The sequence below is a fragment of the Alligator mississippiensis genome, chromosome 3 (assembly GCF_030867095.1).
Source record: "Alligator mississippiensis isolate rAllMis1 chromosome 3, rAllMis1, whole genome shotgun sequence".
Lineage (NCBI taxonomy): Eukaryota > Metazoa > Chordata > Crocodylia > Alligatoridae > Alligator > Alligator mississippiensis.
In genome coordinates, this window is record NC_081826.1 from 120,655,537 (window position 1) to 120,678,866 (window position 23,330).

A 23,330-nucleotide genomic window follows, 5' to 3' on the forward strand; every position below is an offset into this window, starting at 1 on the left:
ATGGAAATATACTCGAGTTCCAAGCAGGGAGAAGCTCCTCATTTGTAAATAGCAGCTTTACCTGTCTGCATTAGGGAATTCAGTGCAGTCATGGCAGTCAGGCTTTTCATAGCTGTAATAAAGACAAATCTGTAGTTATGACAAGACTAAATTTACTTCTCAGCTTCCCAGGTGCTTATTTTAGTCTTGTCCATAATAGTTCTGACATCACTTGTCTGTCAGTGGGCACGTCTACATGTTCATTAATGCACCATAATTGTGGCGCATTATATTCAGTACCTGTAATAACAGGTACTAACTTAATGTGCCGTAATCGGCGTTACTGCGCGTTAGCACCGATGAATGCTTTTTTGTGATCCTTAAAGCACAATAGAATTAGTTTAATGTTCAGTTAGCATCTTGTGTAGACATTCCCAGTGGTGATTTATTTATTTATTTACTTTTAGCACATCCCAAACGGAGATTGGGGATGCATAAACAGCACTTTCATCTGAAATAAGTTACCTCCTTGGGAGCCATTGGATTACCTCTTTCTTCTCACCATGTTCAGTGGTAACAAAAACTGGGATGGTGGGGACCACACCACAGCAATTCAGAGTTTGCTAGAGTAACTTGGAGGAGTTGAAAAAAGGGAAGACAAGGAAACCTGAGAATATCATTATTTTTTCTAAAGTTTGTTTCTGGAATCTACCAGGGGTAGTACAAGTTCTGCGTGCATCAAATGTCACCAGCCACAACCTGGCTCAAGCTGCATATTTTATACTCTCTTCTGTCATATTGAAATTAAAAGTTATTTCAGGATATTCTAAACCTTGAGACTATTTGGCAGCTGGAGATAAATATAAAGGCTGACTATTGTAACTGAAAAGCTACCATAATTACTATTTATTAAATATTTTTTTTGATGGAATAGTGAAGATGTTATAAAAGCTACAATAAGCTAAGCAGTTATGGGATTTTTTGGGGGTTGAGAAAACCTTTTAACTACGTGGTATAGGAAGATTTTACAGCAATGATTTTGCATTTTAGTGGATTTTCAAAAAATGATATTTATCAGAGAGCAGGAGATATAAATCAGCAGAAATAAAGGGAGTAATCTATACTGGATGGTACCAGTATTACCTTCCCAGCAGACTTGCAGAGGTGGAAGCATATCAAAAGAGGATGTCATTTCTGTCCCTCAGACACTCTGAAAGACCAGAACCAGTGCCTACTATCTATCTTGAAGAACTTTCCCAAGTGCTTAATGGATGCCTCCTTTCCTAAATAATTTCCATTTTTTTATTTCTCCCAAGACTGATAATGCTCAATCAATGAACTCTAACATAACTAGTACTGTACTACCATCATTGTAATTAGTCCAGACAGCTCTCCCTCCTTGCTGCTAAGGTGGGTCATCTGATAGGTGAACATTCAAAACCAGACCACGTATGTCACAAGAAATAGATGAAAGCTTATACTGTTGGAGTAGATGAGTATGCTGTTTACCTATCTGCCTTTTTCCTTATACTTTGGAAAAACACTAACCCCTTGAACAGTTCCAGATACTGAATCACATGCTCCAATGTGTTTGCCCAACTGTAGACCCCAGTACAATCAGACTCCTGACTCTTTTAACATATTTTGTTCTGGTTGTACAAATAGTTTCTAGAAACTTAGAGATGCCATGGTGGACACCTGCTTTACTGACCAAGTGAGGTTTGCTGTTGCTTACCACCCAATTGAGAGTGTCAGTCAGTGTTCCCATCAGAAAAGGATTGATGCCAGTTGCCACACTTGATAGCAAGTTTTATTAGGTACTGCTTCAGTATCTTTCCTCTTTTGGGTAAATGTATAGAAGTTATTGGCAAATAACCTCCAGTATTTTTTTATCCATTAGAAGTACTGTGAGTCCCATTACCATAATATTTGAGCGCCCCATTATCTTTAGTATAATTATCCTCACATCATCTCTCTAAGGAAGGTATTATCAACCCTACTTTAGAGGTGGGGAACTGAGGCAGAGAAAGACCAACAGACAAATATTTATTTGGCAACTCTTCTACCAATTTGGTACAATTTAGATCTTTTTCATTCCTTTTCAGGTTTTTTAGACTCATTGTAATACAGGGACATGTAAGGGATATAATGATGGAAAATAACATTTAAAATGTATGAAAATAAACAAGCTCTAGTTTAAAATTTGCCTGAAGCACCAAGATATGTGCCAAATTGTATTGAGTAGTTGGATTTTTAAAGGGAGTATGAAAAAAAATAAAGATGAATATTTCCTCTATGGCCAATGGTTATTGCTGTAGCTTTGTTTTTGGCTGTCTAGGTATCATCGTCTTGAGCTAACAGAGACAGACTAATACAGCTGTCTTTTTTAAATGACTGCAATGTAATGCCTTCAAGTTTTCAAAATCTTTTGCATGAGGTGTGCAGTAATTCAGCAAATAATACAATTGATTAATAAAATCATACTTTATGAACTTCCTGCAGTTTGGCGGGTGGGTGGGACTTTGTATACAGTTTGTTGAATATGGTCTAAGTAGATTGCTGCTCCTTAACAATAGGAGAGCAGAGTTTTGGTTTTAATGGGATTTTTTTTTCCATGCTAAAATCATACCATTTTTAGTAAATTTTTAGTAAAAACCATTTTTTTGTAAATTGCTGATACTCAGCAACCTTGGTTTTTCAAAAGGTACATGTTTTATTTTTGTGCCAGAGTAACAGTGGCTATATATAGTATGAAGGAAGGAGACTGAGGCTTAGACCATTTTACTTTTTCTTCTCTTCTGTACCATACTGAGGTTCTGTTCACCTTGCAATGAATGATCTATCTTTGTTAGATCAGACAGGCCAGCAAGCCTTGTGTCAAAAGGGCCTTTTCAATTTATTATCCTAGCAGCTGGTTTTCTTCTATTGCCTTCACGTACTGTACATCTGGAAGAAGACTTCTTGCAGCTGGGAGCCATTTCGTGTCTAAACCACATCCCCTGTCCTCAGTAGAAATGCTCTTTTTCTTCTTTTTCTTTTTTGACAGTGAATGTCAAGCAAATCCTTAATGGGTTATTAATTAGGGAATTATAATATTGATCATTACAGAGTTTGGCCTTTCTTGTTCTTTATATATCTGACAGCTTGCTGTTATTTGCACTTCTAAGAAAATCTCACATATTTGAAGGAGAAGATATTGTCCTTTTATATGCTGGTTTAAATTGTTTAAAAACTTATGTTGCCTTCAGCAATTGTCTTTAAAATAAAAAGAAGCATGATTAGGTCAAAGCCAATATTAAAATCCTGAGGTAAAATCCTGGTTTTATTGAAATCATTGGCAAAAATCCCATTGACTTCAATTGTCAGGATTTTACTCCTGGAACTGAAAATTTATTCTGTTTTGGTGACTAATAGGTGGGCTGATTTTTCAAACATGATGAGAAACTTCAGGTCTACTAAAGTAAATGCCAGTAACAGTGAGGTCACTTTTTTCATTTAGGTGCTGAACTCTTAATCAGACTCTGTTTGGAATTTTTTGAACTGTTGGGATTGAGACCTAAGGCTTCCTCTGGTAGTGAAATAATAATTGTTCCAGTTACCAGGTTTCATTTGAAAATAACAGTAATAAAAAAATAGTTCATGCTTGTTATGCCAAATCTATTTTCTTTAAATATAGAAACCTTTTTCGACCATTTGGTTTTGAACATATTCCAAAAATTGCATATGGCAAGTGAGGTATGGTATCAAAAAACAGCATTTAATAGGTTCGTGTTATTTTATGTGAAAACAATGTTTTGTATTTTACTTACTGATCATCTAAAATCTGACAGCTCTTCCACAGAGAAAGTGCATTGGGGAGAAAACAAAATGGAGTAATTGATCTGTGGGTGCAAGTTAATTTTAAAGGAATTTGTCATACTCCCTTCATTCCTTGCCTCAGCAAATTGAAATTCTTCTGTGCGGTGTGCATGAAAGGAATCCTATCCTGGTTGTGTCAGTGTAGGCTCCAGGCACTGCATGTTTGGTCAACAAGCAACAGTGGGTGGTCGGGCTGTAGCACAGGACAAGGGCCCGCTGTGCACAGGAAAAAATGTTCAAAGGTGTTTAAGGGTGGTAAGGAAGTCTGCCGCCCTTCAGAGAGTCTGGAGGCTATAGATCAGTATTCCCTCTCACTGTTGTAGCCTGTGAGAAAGCACACTGCAAGATGCATAAAGGATGAGAAAATACAGTAACTGTATTCACCTGGCTACACATCTGTAGATCCTTTTTAAGTCATGCACGTATTCATCACTATAGATACAGTCTTGTAAGTATTGATTGACGTTTTGGTTTATCACGGTCCATCACAATTCTTGAGATTGGGAAATTTTCCAAATTGTAGCTGTAACTTGTCTGATTGGAAGTTTCTTTTTCAATCCAAAGATAAACAACATTCTTTAGGGAATCAAAATTTAATCAATACTACTTCTGGAATCCATTTAAAAGATTTTGCTTGAGTTGCTTAAATAACATGCCAAGTACAGATTGTTGCAGGGATGAGGTCCCAATTAAAATGATTTGAAAAAGCAACCTCATTTTTACAGACAAGAAGAAAATCAAATATAGTCAAGAGTAGTTGCAAACTCAAAACATTTCACAATAAGTTTTAAATTGTTGTTTAAGGGTTTTAATTGTTTTTCTATAATCCACAAATTAGTTGACTATTTTTAAATGAATTGTCTGAGTTTAAATCAAAACATTACATAGCAGAGTATGTAGGATATATTTGTTTCATGTTACGGATATCCATATATGTTTTATCTAAGCATGTAAATAAGTGTAAAGTATGTGTGCGTGCATGCACACGTGTACACCTGTGTGTATATTTGTTTATATAAGGTATATATTTGTACATAGAGAGCTAATCTTGCTCCCAGTTGTAGATGCACACACTTATTCTATGATAAGTGAATGCATAACTAGTAAATAACCTCATGGTGTCACAAATGTATGTAATCTACTTTTGTGCTGCTTTTGAATAGCCTGATTTTATTTCTCTGTGTGTGACCACATAAAATGTATGTTTGTAGATATAAATAACAAAAACCTGTTTGAAATTAGTAAAACGTTACTTGAAAAATTCTTAATGACATAATTATGCTTTATTTGATATTATTTTTAGTTGTGGATGGTAAAAGGATTAATTATGATAGTTGTATATTAGGTTTCATAGGTAAATGGGAAAAGCATGGTAGTAATATTTTAATATTATTTTTTCATTGTTTAGTTAAAGATGTACTTAAGCATTATATGCAAAGTATTTTTATTAAGGGCCAGATACTATATTTTGCCATAGTATTTCTGTGCCATTAAAGATGCACTGTGTTAAATATAAAGACCTGCATTTCAAGAACAGGTAATGCAATATCTTAAAATTTGTTCCTTCAACACGAAGGCCTTAACTTTTAAAAAATTAAACATAAGACACTAAGAATGTTAGGATTAAAATGTTATAGTATGTACGTAAGAAATTATGGAATTGACAATACACTTTTGATCACAGTAAATTATTTGGGGTGTGTAAACATTAGCACCTCCATTCCATATTTTGCTCATAAAATAATTCCATGTGCCAAATTACATGGCTACATTTGTATTCTCTCCTCTAGAGAGAGGAAGTTTAAAATAGGGGGAAACTTGTTTGTAAGCAAACCCTCACTCTTTTTCAAGATGTATACTTTTGTGTGTAGTCTTCAAGCGCTATCTTCTGGTCAGTTCAGAGCAAGATCAGCTTTTCCTAATGTACTCCAGATGTTTATTAGTCCTGAGGGTATATGTGCTCTTGTAGTTCCCTGCTGCTGTGTTATACTTGCTTGTAATGCTAGACAACCAATTAAGAAATTAGTTCATGTTAAACTTTCTTTTCCTGGTATAGTTGCAAACTGACGATGTGGGTTTTTCTAGTGGAACAAGAGTATTCTTTATACTATTTTCTGTTATTGATAAGCAGTGGCAGCACAAAATTGTCAAAGTTTTCAAACATATTGGTGCAATATCAGATAAATTATTTTAATTGACCATATATCAAGTGATTTAGTAAAGGTCTGTTTTCCTTCTATATATTAAATTGGCACTCGTTTTTAGAAAAGAGAGTATTAATAAGAAAATTCTTAAATTTCCAAAGTTCATAAACAGTAAAGGTAGATTTCTATATGAAGACTTGAAAAGATGGAATTTTCATTTTATTTGATATTTCTTTGGGGGAAAAGTTTGTCAGATGACAGGATTTTTAGCTTTTTAAAACATACTTTTTAACTGAAAATATTTATATCAACTAAATAAATTGCATTTCTTCAGCTAAACTTTTCAGAAAGTTTGCATTTTACTGGGTTAAATCTTAGAAACCATGCTGAAGCTCATGGACACCAAACAATTATGCTGTGTGATTAGAGTTTTGTAGGGTCTTTTTAGCCTGTACCCTAGATCCTTTTGATTTTAAGGGATAAAATCATGAGTTATGCTTCCTCCTTTATGCATTCATTCATTCATTTTTATGTGTTTTTTTTTTTTTTTTCCCCCCTTGATTCTGAGGAAGAGGAAGGTTCACTTGCATTGAATCAGTTTATTTAATTCCACAGTTGGTATAACAGATGTTGGTAATTCTAGATTTAGAGCATGTTATAGACCTGTTTTTAAAAATCATAGACAACTAAGTTAAGGAAAAAATACAAAAACTAGCATAGTTATCCTTTGCATGGACAACTGCATCTTTGATATACACATTTAGCCTTTTGCATTTGTGTTGCCATATGTCTGTTTGCAATTTTAATTCTTCATTGCCTATTTCTTGGTATAATAGAGGGCTTTCATTAAAGCAATAAATTGTCCACATTGTTTTATTCTAATATATTGTAGAAGTGTAGAAATTATGCTTATACTTAATACAGCTGTCTCTAAAGGTAGTAATTTGTGCGGGTTCTACATGGTTGAATTAATTTTAATAGGTGAAGTATATATCCAGGGTAAAACAATATGATGATTCAATATTTAGGTAGCAGGTTAAGATGACAGAGCCTCCAGCTGTAAAAAGTTAATGTTCTATATCGCACCTGTTAAGTGTGAAGTGATACTGTTGTTTTTCTTTGCTTCTTTTTTAATGTATGCTTTTTGTACATACAAATAGCAGTATATTAAGCTAAACCTTTAGCATGGTACCTATATTTAGCTTTGCACTGTTGTGGCTTTGTGCTCAGCTATAGCCACATTAATTAAAAGCAAGGAGTTCTCTCCCTTTTGAAAATTCATTGCAGGATTATGACAAAAATTAGGGTAAGTGGGAAACCAAAACAGAAATTAATGTTGCCAAACATCTGTGAATTTGTAATATTGGTATTTATTTTCTCTCTTAAAGACCTGGGTTTTACAGTTAATATGAATACCTCTGAGAGAGGGTACTGGTACTTGATGAGGTGGATCCCACATGTGATCTGATATCAATGTTCCTATGTGCCTTTGTAGTTCTTGAAAACATGAAATTGAAGCTGTTTAGAAATCATATATAACTTGTATTCTTATTTTCATGATGCAACCTGAGGAATATGAAAATGTAAACAAATGGCAGTAATAATAATAATAAAGTAGTGGATTAGATTATTCAGTGTTAATATTAAGGTATTCTTGGTAACATAACTTTTGATTTCAGTGATTGTCTGTCTGTCTATATGTCTATCTCACTCACTTCTGGACTACGTGCATCTTATGCACTCTGTTTCAGTTTTTTTGGCTAGCAAATTGTTGTGCCCTGTGGGGGTCATGCTTGTTTATGCCCTTGGTGTCTCCATGTTCAAACCAAGGGCATAGAGATCATGGTGACCCTAGCTGCCTTTCAGTTCCTGCTGGCCACATGTGGTTCCAAGAATGAACTTTGCAGTGTCAGAGCACTTGCTCACTCTCACACTCTCATTGTGTGGCATTCTGCTGTTGTTTAATAGCTGTAGGTCCTGGTTATTAGTTCTTTCATTTACAGATTCAATTTAATGCAGTTTCCTTTTTTAATAATTTTCCCTATTTTTCCCTATCAAGTTTCCCCAGTACTGGATCCTGGCCCCATGGCAGTGCAGAAGCCTTTGAGACTCAAGAATTGCCCTCACTATGAGACAGGCAATTCTGCCTCTCAACAAAGGAAAGCCTAGGTGCTTTGGAGCAGGTTAATTTGTTGACAGGCACTCATTTGTCAGTTCTCAAAGATGAAGCAGAAAGTGAGGGAGTCGGTCTTTGTGCATGGTAGGAGACCTGGATTTTCAAGAAAGGGTCAGAAGTTCCGCTGGAGGTAATCAGCAACAGCACCTGCTTCATTTTTATACTTGGCAACATCTTTGAAATGGCAAAGTTGACTCCACAGTCCAGAGCTATGTGCGTCTTCCAGTAGATCCTTGGTATTTCTGCCCTATTAGGAACAGTTTCTGATTTTGTTTTCTATATCTGCAGGCAGTTGAGGCTAGAAGGTACAAGAAGTGGGGAATTGCATTCAGTTTCAGGAAGAGTTGCTGGGGAATTATTGTACAGGAGCATCTTATACCAAAAAATTGAGTTACTTCTGTCTTCTCTTGTCATAGAATATATTTCTCCAGAATTAAGAAGTGAAGGGCTTTTGCTCCCATTATTTTCTTTTCTCGATGGTAAAGGGCTGGTGCCCAATTCTAAACTTGAGACTATTTAATTCCTTCATCTGCAAATCAAGTTCAGGAAGTTCCCTGTAGCCTCTGTGATTCCTTTTATCTATACATGGGCCTCATATGTAGCTCTTAAGCTTCGAAATACATATTTCCACAATGCAGCAAATAGCTTGGATTTCAAGTGAGCACATTCCATAGTATGGCAAGGTTTTGTCATTCCAACTGTCAGTGACACTGATGGGACTTACCATATATCTAGCTTTGGAAGCAATTTATGTGAGAAAACAATGCCTTAATTTATAGACATCTTTGTGCCCAGCATGTCCAACAAAATCTTGCGCATTAAATTTACTTTTTTTAGGGGATTCTCCAGCTCATTGCATCTTTAGGACTTAGAAGTTAAAGTTGTAGCATGACAGTCACCCTTGTAGCGCTATAGATCAATGGTATGCCAACATACACACTGTCTGTAGCACCACAAATGTGGCTGATCCTACACAAAATATTCCTGTTTCAAAGAGAGATTTTTTTTTTTTATAGTGGGACATTTTGTGCTGCACATAACATTGGTCTAATTATCTGTAGCACTGCAGGGGCTCCCTCCAACACTCAGCATCCCACAGGTCTCTGCTCTGCTCCCAGATGGTAGCTGTTACAGAGGTGTTACATGACTATGATGAGCAGCCTATTAACTGTTTTGCAGAGTGGGGCAGCTGTGACAGAAGCACAGACCCTGATTGCCTGCAGGTGTGGGGAAAGGAGAGATTGTGTTAGGTATGGTCTCAGTAGAGACCCTGGCTTCTTACCCATTACTTAGACTAGATTTTATAATCCCTGTGTCCTTCAGTCAGGTCACTGCTGCATTTATCCCTTTTGATCTCTTCAACTCACCTCTGCTTCTCTCAGCAGTGTCCCCTCCTTTCCTCCTTTCCTTGTAGCTTTGTATTTAAATGACTATTCCTTTCTTTTTAGTACGTCTTCTCTCTGCAACTCCATTGAGAGCATCTAACAAAGTAGGCTGTTGCCCATGAAAGCCCCTGCCTCTGAATGACTGATCCGTAAGGTGCCACCCTGCCCTGCCTTTTTCCTGATTTCAGACTAACATGTCTAAGCACCTTTCTTTACTCATGAAAAATACTCATTTATAGGGGCAGTTTTAGATTTAACTCGCAACAGCTTGCATATGTCAAGAAGGACACTGATATATCACTTGCAGGCATATCCTCAAACATTGTTAAGGATTTGTCTCAAACTGTTAGGCACATGGGCACCTGTGCACCTTTAACTTAGCATGCCAGTCATCCACTTCATTATATACATGGATAGTTGTAGTCAGTATATCAGTCCATCAGACATTATCTTAGAAGTCTGGTTATCCTTATGCTAAAAGAGGACTCCCAAGAGCTTTTCAAAGAAGTACACTTCTCTACTGTTACTTTCCAAAACACTTTCAACTGATGACTTTGATGCAGAATGAGGAACTGAACAAAATGGCTTTACAGATGTCTGTTCTCTGGCAACTCCCCTTCACCTAAATATTTTTGGACTGAGAGCAGTTTGTTGGAATTTCTTCCAATTATTAGAGTATTTACTTGGATATTGACTAATGCCATGATGTTTTCTGTTCATAGGTAAAGGGGCAGGAGGATGACTGTACACATGCATGCCCCACTGTCTCAGGAAACAGTATCTGTGAAACTAGTGAACTTGAATCCTAATTTTTCATTTTGCAGTCCTTCTTGGCCAGCTGCTTCAGCAGACAGTGTTTGTAATCACAAATACTCTATAAAGGATGCCATCTTACAGAAGGTATTTTTTCTGGAGTCCTCCCCAGCGGCCCCTCTTAAGACCTCCATCTTCAGTATACTTGAGAGCAGCTACTAGGGGCAACCCTGAAGCAACCTCACCTGGACATTTCCAGGTTTGAAATGTGTGGGTGGGGTGTGCCCAGGAACATTGTGCTTGTGACATGCAACTGCCCCAGTATAGATATACCCTCAGATACCAGATATTTTTAATACCCATTGTCATTAAAAAAGAGAAAAAATAACAGTTAAATATGAGTTCCTTTACCAGGGGTTGACAACCTATGGTTTACAAAGTCATTTTATTCAGCCCACAGTCTCAGGACATTCATAGTAGGGAACACCTTCTGTGGGTGTTCTTTCCATGATGCCATGGAGAGAATGCCAGCTGTGTGTGGGTAGATGCACAGGCACTAGGACCCAGATGCCATTGCCACTTTTCCTGGCAGTGGCAGGCAGGCTTCCCTTCTGTCATAGCAGTGAGCACTTTCCCCATGCTACCACCAGGAAAAGCAGTGGAGACAGGTGCTTTCTTCCTGCTGCTGTGGGGAAAGCAGCAGGCACTTTTCCTTTGCCTCCACTGGTAAAAGAGGTGGGTCTTAGGACCTAAGCATCTGCCCACCTTCATGTTCCTGATTTGAACTGGGTCAGTCTGGCTCACAGGGAAAAAAAAAACATTGCTGACCCTTGCCTTTCAGGTCCACTTACCAGCCATTTCAGCTACTTACCCTATTTAGTATTGCCAAGTTTTCCCTAATTTCCCTATTTAGTATTGCCAAGTTTTCCTTTCATTCTGCAATGTTTAGATTTCTGAAGGATCTTACCAGTTTATTCCCTGGAAAAACAGTCTGAGCCATTGGGATCTAAACACAGTACAGATGGGATTGATGGATTTGTGTGCATCATTTCTGTAAAAACAACCATTTTGATAGTGAGAACTTAGGCTTGAAGGATGGGATTCTAGCTCTTATGGTAAGATATCTTTATAATGTGTTTTTTTTTTTTCTAATGACAAGGAGATTTTAGAGGCCTCATCTCAAGCTTCTGAAATTTGAAATTGTAAGTTATTTTCACGGTCAAGTAATTTATTTCCTGTCTTGCTTTCCCAAGCCATGTTCCTACAAATGATAAGCAACTAAGCTGCAGTCTAGAGCAAGATGGAATGGGATCACACTCAGGTGCTTAATAAGCAGAATAGGATCTGGCTGTTTTGTCAATACAAAATGTTGATAGTACTTGATGACATGATTACATACCTTGTAGTAACTCTTGTACTTTGAGATGAATTGTCCACGTATAATCCACAACCTACCTTTCATCCTTGCTATGATAGACTGTATAAAGCAACCAGGATTCCATACTGGTAAAGGAACTGAGGAGTGCTTAGGGTCGCCCACCCTCTTTTATAACCTTGTTTGAGGCCCAAAGATACTCTGGGCACCGGTGCAGCAGCTCTGCATGCAAACCCAATGATCCAGTTTGGATGTGGTACAATAAGTATGGAGAAGGTAACTTAAATATCAATTTCTTAGGTTGAAAACTAGTTTGTTTTTTTTCAATAATCTTCTTTCTGACAGCCTCTTAACACAATGAAATTGGAATCCATTTTGAAATGATGTTATTTGTATCTTTCTTTTCAGGCAATCCATTGCTGCATAGTCCATTGCTGGACCTGGATGGCGATGTACGTCCCTCTCCAGTTGGCCATCTCAGTCAGACTGCTTCATTGAAAAGGGGAAGCAGCTTTCAGTCAGGTCGTGATGATGGTAGGCATTGGTATCATTAAAAAAAAATAAATGAAAATGCCCTTTTGACAGTTCCCTAGGTCCAACATGTTTTATTGTGTGTCCCCCAAACAGTAAAAAGTGTTGGCATCCAACTGCATTAATTTTCTTGGTGTGTTGATGGACAATGAACTACTAGTTCCTACAAGTAATATGTGTAAATAGATAATACCTGTTGCCTCTGTTCATCTTCAGAGGCATAGAAGCTAAACTGGAAAGGAAAGGAAAGGTTTGTGCTTGTTTGCAGAATGCAGTTTTTCTAATTGGTGGTGGTCAGACCATAAAACTACAAGTTTTCTTTCCCTTATTCACTGAAACCTAACTAAAGTTCCTCCTTCTTTGGAAGCATACTTGTGCTAAGGAATTGCTCCTGTTTTTGAGGTAAAACTAACCCCAAATGAGTCTCCATTTACTAAGGTACAATAGAGACAAATAGTCTTTTCCCTTAAATATGGTCTTTTCCTTGCCCATTACCAATTAAGTTCCCCCATCCCCCTTCTTTTTTGTTTAATATTAGTCAGCTGGAATAGTTGCATTTGCTCCTCTTGTGGTTTAATACTTTGGTTTTTACCTCTGAATCTAACCAAACTATCTGCCATCTCCAAGAGCTGAAAGGATAGCATGTGTGTTTTTTAAAGTGCCTACATGATTTTTTATTCATTTAATGAACTTTCAGTAGTGGGAGCACAGGGTTCATGTGAGTTTAGAGTTAGGACTCTTTGTACTTGGATGGCTAGTGACTATAAAATCTGAACTTACACCTTTGATACTTATTTGGGCTGTTTTAAAACTTTGAGGTTATGTTTATGTATATACATAAATGCAAATTTCGACAAAGAACCAGTATAAAAGTTACTGGACTTGGTCTGTTTGTTGTACATATTTTTTGTTTATAATGTAGTATCTATACCACTTAAAGAGCCAAAGGAGGTAGAGCTAAGGCTTTATTTTATTATGATGTCACTATCCATCTAGCACATCAGTCTAGTGAAAACAAAGTTCGTGTTTCTGAGCTAAAAAAAGTACATTTTTGCGGAGTGTGGGGGAGAATAAAACCTTAAAATTTACAGTAAACTCATTGAAGTCTGAATCTTATTTTGCCATTGCAATTGATCTTTAAATGGACATTTACTTCATTGTGTCATATTCTTAATGGGCTGAATATTTACAGGTCAAAGTATATAAGTTAAACAGAACCACCTAAACACCCATGGGATAAAATCAAGTAACCCCTTGACTTCACTGTTATCACCCATGTCTTTCCTCAACTAATGTCATGGTTAAAATTAGTTTGTAAGCAGTATGGGATAAAGCAGTGCATTTTCTGTTTGTTTAGTAACCTAATTAGTGGTTACCATAAAAATTGTAGTGAATTTTGTTGGATGAAGATGATATAGTTGCCTGCATACTTTAAAATGGATAGTCTTGAGGGCAAATTGTTCTCATCCCTTTTAACCTCATATAACCACTGGAGTAAACCTTAAATCTCTATTTGAATCTATAATAATGGGCCATTTTTCACCCCTTGTGTGAAATCCCTAAAAAATTGTGCGCAATGTACAAATTCTAGAAAAATTCCATTCTTTTTAATTGTGGAGCTTGATGTTTCCTTACACTATTCTGTAGTTCCTGATTTTCTTAGAGAAAGTATTTTTGACTTTTCTTTCCCTTTTGCGATCTTGGAATGGAGGTATAAAGACTATTACAATTTTTTTTGTTTGCCTTGGCTACATAGAAGCCTAGTGGTGATCACATTTAGGCCAAAATTTGAAGTCACTACTCGGAAGATTAACTCATCCATATTATTCCATAACATGATGCATCATTATGGCTTCAAAGATGGCTGGAACAAATTCAAAGAAAATTGAATACAAAACAGCAACATTCCAATAACATTAGAGCTTTGGCCTGAATATCCATTTGTGAGGAAGCTTGAGTGGTGGCTGCGCTTTCCTCTTTAATGCCATAACATCCAAAGCATGCATGACAGGAAATTTGCAAGCTAATTTAAGCACTAAAGAGAAATTTTAAGAAAAAATAGCAGTCATCATAATAGTAGAACTGTAGTTTGGGAAAATGTAACATTAAAATCTACTAAGTACAACATTGCTTTGCTTAGTTAAGATAGTTTGTTGAAGCTTCATGTCGTTCCTTCTACCTTCCCACTCCCCCACTCCCATCCTCTACATGAATTTTTTTTCTTAACAGCTAGAAGGAGGTTTTGCATTTTTTTCACGCTCTCCAAAAGATGCATACTTCAGTTAAATTCTCATACACATCACCCTGTTTGGGATCATCTCTGTTAACAAGTTATTTTTCCTGGGAAGGGAAATGACATGGTTGTTGGTAGAAGTGCATCAGTACATCAGCTATATTGTATCAGCACTGATGAAAGGAAAAGTGACATTAATGGCAATTACACTTACAAAAAACTAGAACTTGTGGTTCCAAAATGATACCTTTTTATTAGACCAACTGGAAAATGGCAATTGGCTGATGCAACCAATAATGTCACTGATAAATGCCCCATGCATGGGCGCAGATGCAGCATGTACGTGGCCAGGAATGCAGCCCGGCAGCTTGGAGAGCATTGTCCGGCTGGTAAGTCTGTTGGTGTGGGTGGGGGGGAAAGGAGCATGGAGGAGAAGCAAATTGATGCCCCCACAGTGGGGGAAGGAATGGGGCTGTGGCTGGGGCAGGCACTCCGCAGCTGGGGCAGGGTGCAGCATGAAGTGCAAGAGACTTGTCCAGAGGGTGGGTGGAGCTTGGTTCCTGCTACTGTGCGCACCCCGAGGGAGACATGGGGGGGCGTGTCCCCCTCAGATCTGTGCATGGGACAAGGGTGAGCTGCTGCTGTGGGCTGGGGCTGGGGGCTCCTCCCAGCAGGGGGCCTGATCTGGGGCTGTGCTGGGAGGGAAGCTACAAGGTGGGCTGTGGTCACCCCAGAATTTGCTGTAGCCACCCCGCCCCCCCGGCGCCACTGCCTCCTGCCCCTAGTGCAGCCCCAGCCCCCTGCTGTGAAGAGCCTGGCACCACCCCCGGTCCTGAGCATACAGCGGCAGCCCACTCTCACCCCGCACACAGATCCAGAGAGCACTCACCCTCCATGTCTCCCCTGGGGTACGCACAGTTATGGGAGCTGCCTCACTCCCATATGCCCCCCACACAAGCCACTTGCAGCTCCATTCTATACCCCATCCTGGCTGGGCAGTGCCAGCCCCATTCCTTCCCTCATTGCGGGGGCCTTGATCTGCCCCCACGCCCCTTTCCTCTGCCCCACCCCTCACCCCCTACAGACTTATCAGCTGGACACTGCTCTCCAAGCTGCAGGGCTCTGTATCAGCAATTGGATCGGTATCAGCCGACATGGCTTGGTAATAATCAGCCGTTGGTATCGGGCTAAAAAATCTTTATCGATGCACACTAGTTGTTAGCTGTCCTTCATTCAGTTTCTAGCTAAGGGTCCTTTGTTTTACTCTGCCTGTCACTAGTTGCAGGAACATAGATATTTGCATCTGTAGGTGGCTGTCATAAAGCAAGGTGACATAGGAACTACCTTAGCCAGCAATCAGAGTTGCTTAGAAACACAATTTCCTGCCCTATTCTAGCTGTCCAGTAAGGAGTTTCTACTCTCAACATCACAGAATGATCTCTTTACTACTGATGAGATCTTCAAAGCAAGTACCTTGACTGTAAGGCCAGAATATGCTGATTTTTACAATGTGAAGTTGCCTCACTGCATCAAGGGCTCCTTATCTGCAGACCCCGGTGCAAATGCTTTTTTACTGTAAGATGAGAACGTCATGCTTCAAGGAGAGAAGGATCAAATATGCATTAAATGTTGGCTGTCTAAACATAGTTTATGGTATAACAGTTGTGTGTATGCTGGCTCCTGTGACAAAGTTTAAAGTCAAAACCTTTGTTACCACTTAGTGTGCCAAGGTACTTCTCTAAACAATGTTAAATTTTCACTGGGTTCTCTTTTTAAGTACTCCCTAACCCCTGCATTGTTACTGCAGAGAAGAAAGCACCCTCTGTAGGTAGTATCTCTGTACCTTATCAGTAGAAGGGGAAATTCAGAGGGAATGAGAGGGAGATCAGATGCATTTTGAAGCCAATAGTTGATCCATATCACCAAAAATAGAAGAAACTCAGCTGTTCCAGAAAGCCTTATGACTGATTGTTAACATGTGTAAGTAATTGCTGGGGCTTTGGCACAGCAAACTAATTGTCAGAGTTACACCCATTTGTCCAATTTGGGGACTTCCTAAGATAAATGACCAGTATTTTTAATAAAGTTAAGAATAAATACAGTATCTCATCCCAGCATGGTGAAATAGTTTCACACTCCATTACTGTGCTTTGTAAAAGATCTCAGGTTATCAGAAAAAAAAACCTTTTTTCCCATTATAATTAGTTTGTTTCATAGAATCATAGAAAATTATGGTTGGAAGAGACCTCAGAACATCATCTAGTCCAACCCCCTGCTCAGAGCAGGGCCACCCCCAACTGTGTCATCCCAGCTAAGGCATTGTCTAACCGGGTCTTAAAAACCTCCAAGGATGGAGGTTCCTCAACATCTCTGGGGAGCCTGTTCCACTGCCTGACCACCCTTCTAGAGAGAGAGTTTTTCCTAGCATCTAACCTAAACATCCCTTGTTAAGTGCTTTTGACTTCTATGCTAACAGCATTAACTGGAATCAAATTCTTGACCTGAAAATTAACATGCTTTAGTAAAAAGGGCTACGTATTTGTGCAAAACAGTTTACTGAAAATCCAAGTCCTCCTTCCTGTCACCGAAGTTGTGAAAACCAGATCAAAAAGTAATCAGGAAAAGGAGCAACATGGCTGTAGAGGGATGGTTCCCAAGTTGCTTCCCCTTTCCACATCTGTCTGTCAGCCCTCATCCGATGTTTCCTCTTGTACCTGAACAACTACCTCTTCTCTTTTGTTGCCAAAGCTTCTCATTAATGTAGTGCTAGCCAAAATGCCATTGTTTCTATGGAGGTCTGTGCAACTCTTCCTCCTGTCATTTGGTAAGAACCACTGTACTTAATTTATAAGAGAGTTTTGCATTTCTAATGGTGTTATATGATGTACCAATGAGTTTTGTGTCCTAAATGCAACATTAGTATCACTGTAATTTGTTACGGAAGAAAACTGGGGCTTTCCTAATTAAGTGAAGCATAGAGAAGAGGTTAACAGCTTATCCAGGACACACAGTGGAAGTCTGTGGATAAACTGGGGACAAAAAAATCTTGTGCCTCCAAATTCCCAGTTTTTTGTCTTTAGAAGATAATTCTATAAGCCTGATTTGCATGTGTACAGGGTATATACCATAAGGACCAAGCTGTAAAATTTTGCAAGTTGGGCCCAAAAGGTTCATTGAATCACAGCAACAAATTTTAAAAAATCTCCATTATCACTTCAAAGCTCTTTATTTATTCTTTCTTTTTCCTTTAGCTTGGCGATATAAAGTTCCTCAACAAGTTGCATTTGTTGAAAAGTTGACAAAACTTGTTGTAAGTCAGCTCCCCAACTTCTGGAAGCTCTGGATTTCTTATGTGAATGGAAGTCTTTTCAGTGAGGTATGGAATAATTCATATAAATTATTTTGAAATGACTGCAGTTAAGCAAAGCTCCATAGACATTGTGTGTTTTGGAATGGAGTTGGAGCTGAAAGAATATAGTATCTCAGTGATAGAAAACATTTGACTATCTTCTTACAGTTTGGGGATCATAGAAATTTGATTACACTCTCGCTCTCTCTCTCTTCATGCAGCATATGGGGCTGGTCCAGGGCTTGCGGTGCTTAGCGCCAGTCTGGAGCACATACTGCATATGGTATTTGCACCAAATCAGCCCTGCATGCTAGATCTAGAGCCAGTCTGGATGGGGCTCATGGACTGGCTCTGCTCACTGAAGCCAGTGCGTGGGGTATATGTTGAACATGTGGCCCATGTCGATACTGCATACTGACTCTGCCATGTGATGCCAGTCTGTGGGCCCAATCTGTCCTGTGCATTGGCTCCGTACCCCTCATCTTGCCTGCGGGGCTGGATGAATTTAGTACCTCTGCTGTATACCATCATAATCATTGCAACTAGAGACTTCAGCCACTGCTTTTGTTTTATATAATTAGTTACTCACCAGTTCCCATATGATATATTTGACAGAAAGGGGTAGGCAGCAGATGGTCTTGCCTTCCATCTGCTTTTCAAGTAGCAGGATCTTAGATAAGAGGCATCCCCAAAAAAGAAGTATAATTTTACGTCAGGCAAAAGATGAGGGTTTGGTGCCTTCGATCTCTAGGTTACCAGTTCATATATGATTTTGGTTACTAGCAGTGAGTTCTTACCATCTGTCTGAAGGCTCATTTCAATCCAGTTCCTAGAGAGCATTTGTCCATGTGACAGCTGCAACCAAAGAGAGTGCAGCTTCAGCAGAAGATTGAAGCAAATGCACATAGGGAAGGAATTGCATGGGTATTAAGGCTGAAGCACTGTGCTGCATTGTTAGGGAAACTTATTGTACTGCTTTTCCTGTTCTTTGGCTAATAAAATTATTGTTTTTTCTATGTTAGCTTTATTGCCCATGTTTTATAAACACTAAACTTGCATAATGATTTGATGACAGAGAATATTAAAAGCTGTAAAATTTTAACTGTTCAAAACATTGAACAAGTCCCTTCTGGCCCTTGTGAAACTGATCTATTTTGTCAACCCTGTTTGAAAAGTACTTAAACCAGTGCAAAAATGGCATTGCGTTTAACAGTGCCTCACAATGAATCACTCGGAACAGGATTGAAGCTTTTCAGCTCTTGGCAACCCAAGTGTTGATTCCCTTCAAAATGATGCTTTGCTTCATGAAAGATGAGATATTATAATTTGAAAAGCAGTATCATCATGGTTACCAAATCACTCTTCTGTTTGTTGGAGTTGAGGTGGTAAAGTCCAAATCCAAACGGTAAATTACTGGGTTTTTTTGTCTGTGGATATATAGTCAAAGAGCAATTTTATAAGAAACCAAAAAGGCATGTGTACATCTCTAAACAAAGCTGAGCATTTCTGCTTTTGACAGTAAATGCAAAAACAAAATGCATAATTTCATACGGTATCTAACCAGAGCATTTTTTCGTTGTCAAAAAGATAGGAGGTATTTGCACTTTAAGGTAGTAAGCTGTTTCTTATACTCCGATTTTGACATGGAATTTTGTCCCTATTCTCTTTCCCTTTTTTGCCCATAAATAAGAGTTGGTCAAAATGTAAAGTTTAAATCTTGCTCCCTCCTAATTGCCGCTATTTATCCTAAAAATAATAGGATGTGAGTCAGTACAGCATATGAAACCACCTCAGGAGGATTGGGGAACTTTTAGCACAGGAGCCCCATCCGATATGTACACACAATATAATTTTTTCCATAGTAAACTGTACAGATGTAATGATCTTTGAATATATTTCTTTACATATTTCTTCATTTTGGGGTTTATATTTTGGGAGATATGGTGTTCATAATCAAAGCATGAGAAAGCAAGCATGCAATGTAAAATATACCCATTTGATTGAAGTTCAGAAGCCTGGAAGAGAGAAGCACTAATACGAAGGCAAAAAAACCCAGTGATTTAAATAATAAGCTAGGTTTATTTTCTATTGTACAAGTTCTGTCTTGTGAAAGTTAAATAGTACATCCTACTATATTGTCAGTTGAAGATTTACATGATATTTCCAACAGCTAAAAAGCTTACAGTTCTGTGAACTGCTGAGATCTTTGTAAAGAACATATGTGACTACTAACCGTTGGTCTTACCACAGTTTAGTTTTGGTCTGTCTGTGCAGGAAAGGGTTAAGATTTTTATTCAACGAAATTGTTGGTGCTGGGGAGAGATGATATCTAAGGTTATAAATATTTTTGTTTTGTTTTAAGCCAGCCACCAAAACACCAAAATGCTCAGTTGAGAAGCATTTTGAAACGTACTTGGAACATACAAGAATTTATTGGTTGTTGTTATTGTTTTCTTAACAAAAGCATAAAAAAGGAGCAGTGACTCTCATACTTCTTGATTAATAAGTAAGCATTGTTCTGCTCTAATGTGGGATGTGCTTCAGCATGATTAAGGTCTCTGTTTTCCTTAAATGTTATAAAGTGGTTCTAATTAAAATCTGTTTTCAGTTTTTAATTTCTTTGTAATATTATGGTAACTGCAGACTTCCTTCAGGTTTTACATGCCTTAAAAATAACCTAAAGAAATTATGACAAAGGATGAATTTGAAAACAAACATTATTTAGTGACTCAAAAATAACTATATTCTTTGAGTGCTGTTTGAGTGTTTTCTACCCGCCTCCCTCCCCCCCCCCCCCAACAACAATTCTGCTATCATATCTTCTGTCCGGTAGGTGTCTCTATACATACATTAAACTTACAAAGCTCTTAGCTGCAAAATCATGCAAACTGATTTTAAACTAGTTGTTTCAGTAGTTCTTTTTTATGCCATTTCCTTTGTTTACCTGCAAGCTTCATCTAGAAATATAATTATAGCTTGTATCTCAAAATTAACAGGAAGAACATTAGTCAAAATGTGGGGGGGTTTTCCCCTTTCACATAACTTGTTACAATATCAACTCTAGTGCAAATATCCTTTTTGTGTTTCCAAAATTTGTCAAATGTAATCTGTCCAAGGAAGATATGCTGATGAATCTGCTCATTAATTTCAATTCATGCACATCTCAAACTGGGAACTTGATGAACGTATTCATGCAAACATACTGCAGCATTGGGCCACAATAGTGCAGCATCTTTGTTTTAAAAGTTGCATATAAATGCTGAATCATAATAGGAAGATATTGTTTAACATCAGTGCAGCTTGTTCTTCTTGCGCTACTATTTTACTTGCCCCTTTATTTTGACTCTTTATTAAACATTGTGCTCCACATTTTAATATTAGCAGGTTGAGAGCTACTGTAAACAAAGTTTGATGTGTGTAGACTTTGCTTGTAGAAGTGACTTGCATTTTTTGCCAGTGATTTTTTTTCCCATTCAGTTTGATTAACCTTTTCTTGAATTAATTTAAATTGTTGTGACCAGATATTTATAGCTTTTGAAATGTGTTCCTCTCTCCCTCCCTCTTTATTTTTATTTATTTATTTATTTTTAACAAGACTGCTGAGAAGTCTGGCCAAATGGAAAGATCAAAAAAGAATGCTAGACAAAAGCAAAATGATTTCAAGGTAAGCTGTTTACAAACGTATGATGAAGAAACACTCAAAAGAAAACAAGATACCCTAAAAAGCCAAATACCAACCTCTAAACAAAAACAAAACAGGCCTCTAAGCTATCTCAGCTTGGGTATCCAAAATCTCTACTCCTGTGATTCTCAAAAGTTTGTATAGACTCAAAACACTCATAGGTAGTCTCAAGGCACCTCTCAGAAAATGCCAGCTCTTAGCTTTCACTTGTATGACTATTGGAAAAATAATAGAGCAGTTCTTCTGTTGCAGAGAGCTCAGACCACAACGGCATAACGTTTTTGACACTGGATTGCTATTCAAAATCTCTGGGTTTATCTTGTGAATCTTGTGTTGTGCTAATCTTATGTGAGATCCTTAAAAGGATCTTGCACCATCCTGGTTAAGAATCACTGCTTTAGTCACTTTTCAAAAAGCGTACGAACTGCCATTTACTGGGTCAGACCACAGGTCCATCTTGCCCAGTATCGTGTGTCACAGTGACAAAGTGGATGCTGAAAGAAAGAGTGAACTGGGTATGATCAGGGGGTTTTTCTGCTCTTCCTCTCTCACCTGCAACTTCTAGCATTTAAGGTCTAGGAAGTTTTAATTCAGAGGCTATACCCCTCACTTCCATGCTCAGTAGCTACTAATGCCCCTTTCCTCCAGGAATTTGTCCAATCCCTTTTTGAATCTGGCTAAATTATCCGCTTCCACATCATCTGGTAGCCGTGAGTTCCACACTTTAATGACACGCCATGTGAAAAAACTTCCTTTTGTCAGTTAAACTTATCACCTACTAGTTTTATTTTATGACACTAGTATTTGTATCATGTGAGAGAGTAAATAATAAATCCCTATTTACTTTCTCTTCACCCTTTAGTATTTTGTAAGTCCTTATCATGTCCCACCTCAAGTGTCTGTTTTCTTAACTGAATAGGCCTAGCCTCTTTAGTCTCTCCTCATATAGAAGCCCTTCCATACTGCTAATCATCCTTGTTGCCTTTCTCTGTACTTTCTCTTAGTTCTCCTATATCCTTTTTTTTAAGTGTAGGGACCAGAACTGAGCACAATATTCAAGGTGTAGACACGGGGCATAATGATACTTTGTTTTGTTTATGATTTCTTTCTTAATAATCCCTAACATTTTGTTTGCCTTTTTGATGGGTTTTGAGTACTGAGCTGAGGTTTTCATGTACTGTTCACAATGGCTCCCAGATCGCTTTCCTGTGTGGTAACAGCTAATGTATATAATCCATCATAGTGACGCCAGCCATCTTTCCTGCCCAAGTGCAGGGGCGCTGGACCCGATGATCTGTAAGGTTCCTTCCAGCCCCTATCAACTATGAAACTATAGTGTAGGTATAATGTAGGTATAGTTTAGATTATTTTTGCCCATGTGCATCACTTTACACTTATCTACACTGAATTGCATTTGCCATTTAGTTCCCTGTTTACTCAACCGTGCCAGATCCTTCTATAGTTCCTCACAGTCTTCCTTGGTTTTTACCACTTTGCCTAATTTTGTGTTATCCACAAATTTTGCCACCTTGCTACTCATCTTTTCCAGAGCATTTATGAATATGTTAAATGGCACTGGTCCCAACCCAGATCCAGGGGAACTGTGCTGTTTACTTCTTTCCATCCTGAAAATTAACCATTTATACTCCCTCTTTGCTTTCTATGTTGGAGCCAATTTCTGATTCATTAGTGGACATTCCCTGTAATTGCACTACTACCTAACTTTATTAAGGCCTCTGATGGGGAACCAGAATATAAAAATTCTTTTTATAATTCTTGTTTCTACCAGTCTTCCAGGAACAGAAGTTAGACTCACTGGCCTGCATTTCTCTGAGTCCCCTTTTGAGTGTTTTTTAAATATGGGA

General features: G+C 38.1%; 1 protein-coding gene across 5 annotated transcripts in view; it reads left to right on the forward strand.

Moving 5' to 3' along the window:
* EXOC2 (exocyst complex component 2) overlaps positions 1 to 23,330 on the forward strand; it is a 193,347-nt gene that overhangs the window by 81,196 nt on the left and 88,821 nt on the right. For all 5 annotated transcript variants that reach the window (XM_019490475.2, XM_019490478.2, XM_019490479.2 and 2 more), the window contains exons 12-14: positions 12,079 to 12,204; positions 17,686 to 17,810; positions 21,379 to 21,447. In XM_019490475.2, coding sequence (XP_019346020.1) covers positions 12,079 to 12,204; positions 17,686 to 17,810; positions 21,379 to 21,447 — 320 coding nt within the window. The remainder of the gene's footprint in view (positions 1 to 12,078; positions 12,205 to 17,685; positions 17,811 to 21,378; positions 21,448 to 23,330) is intronic.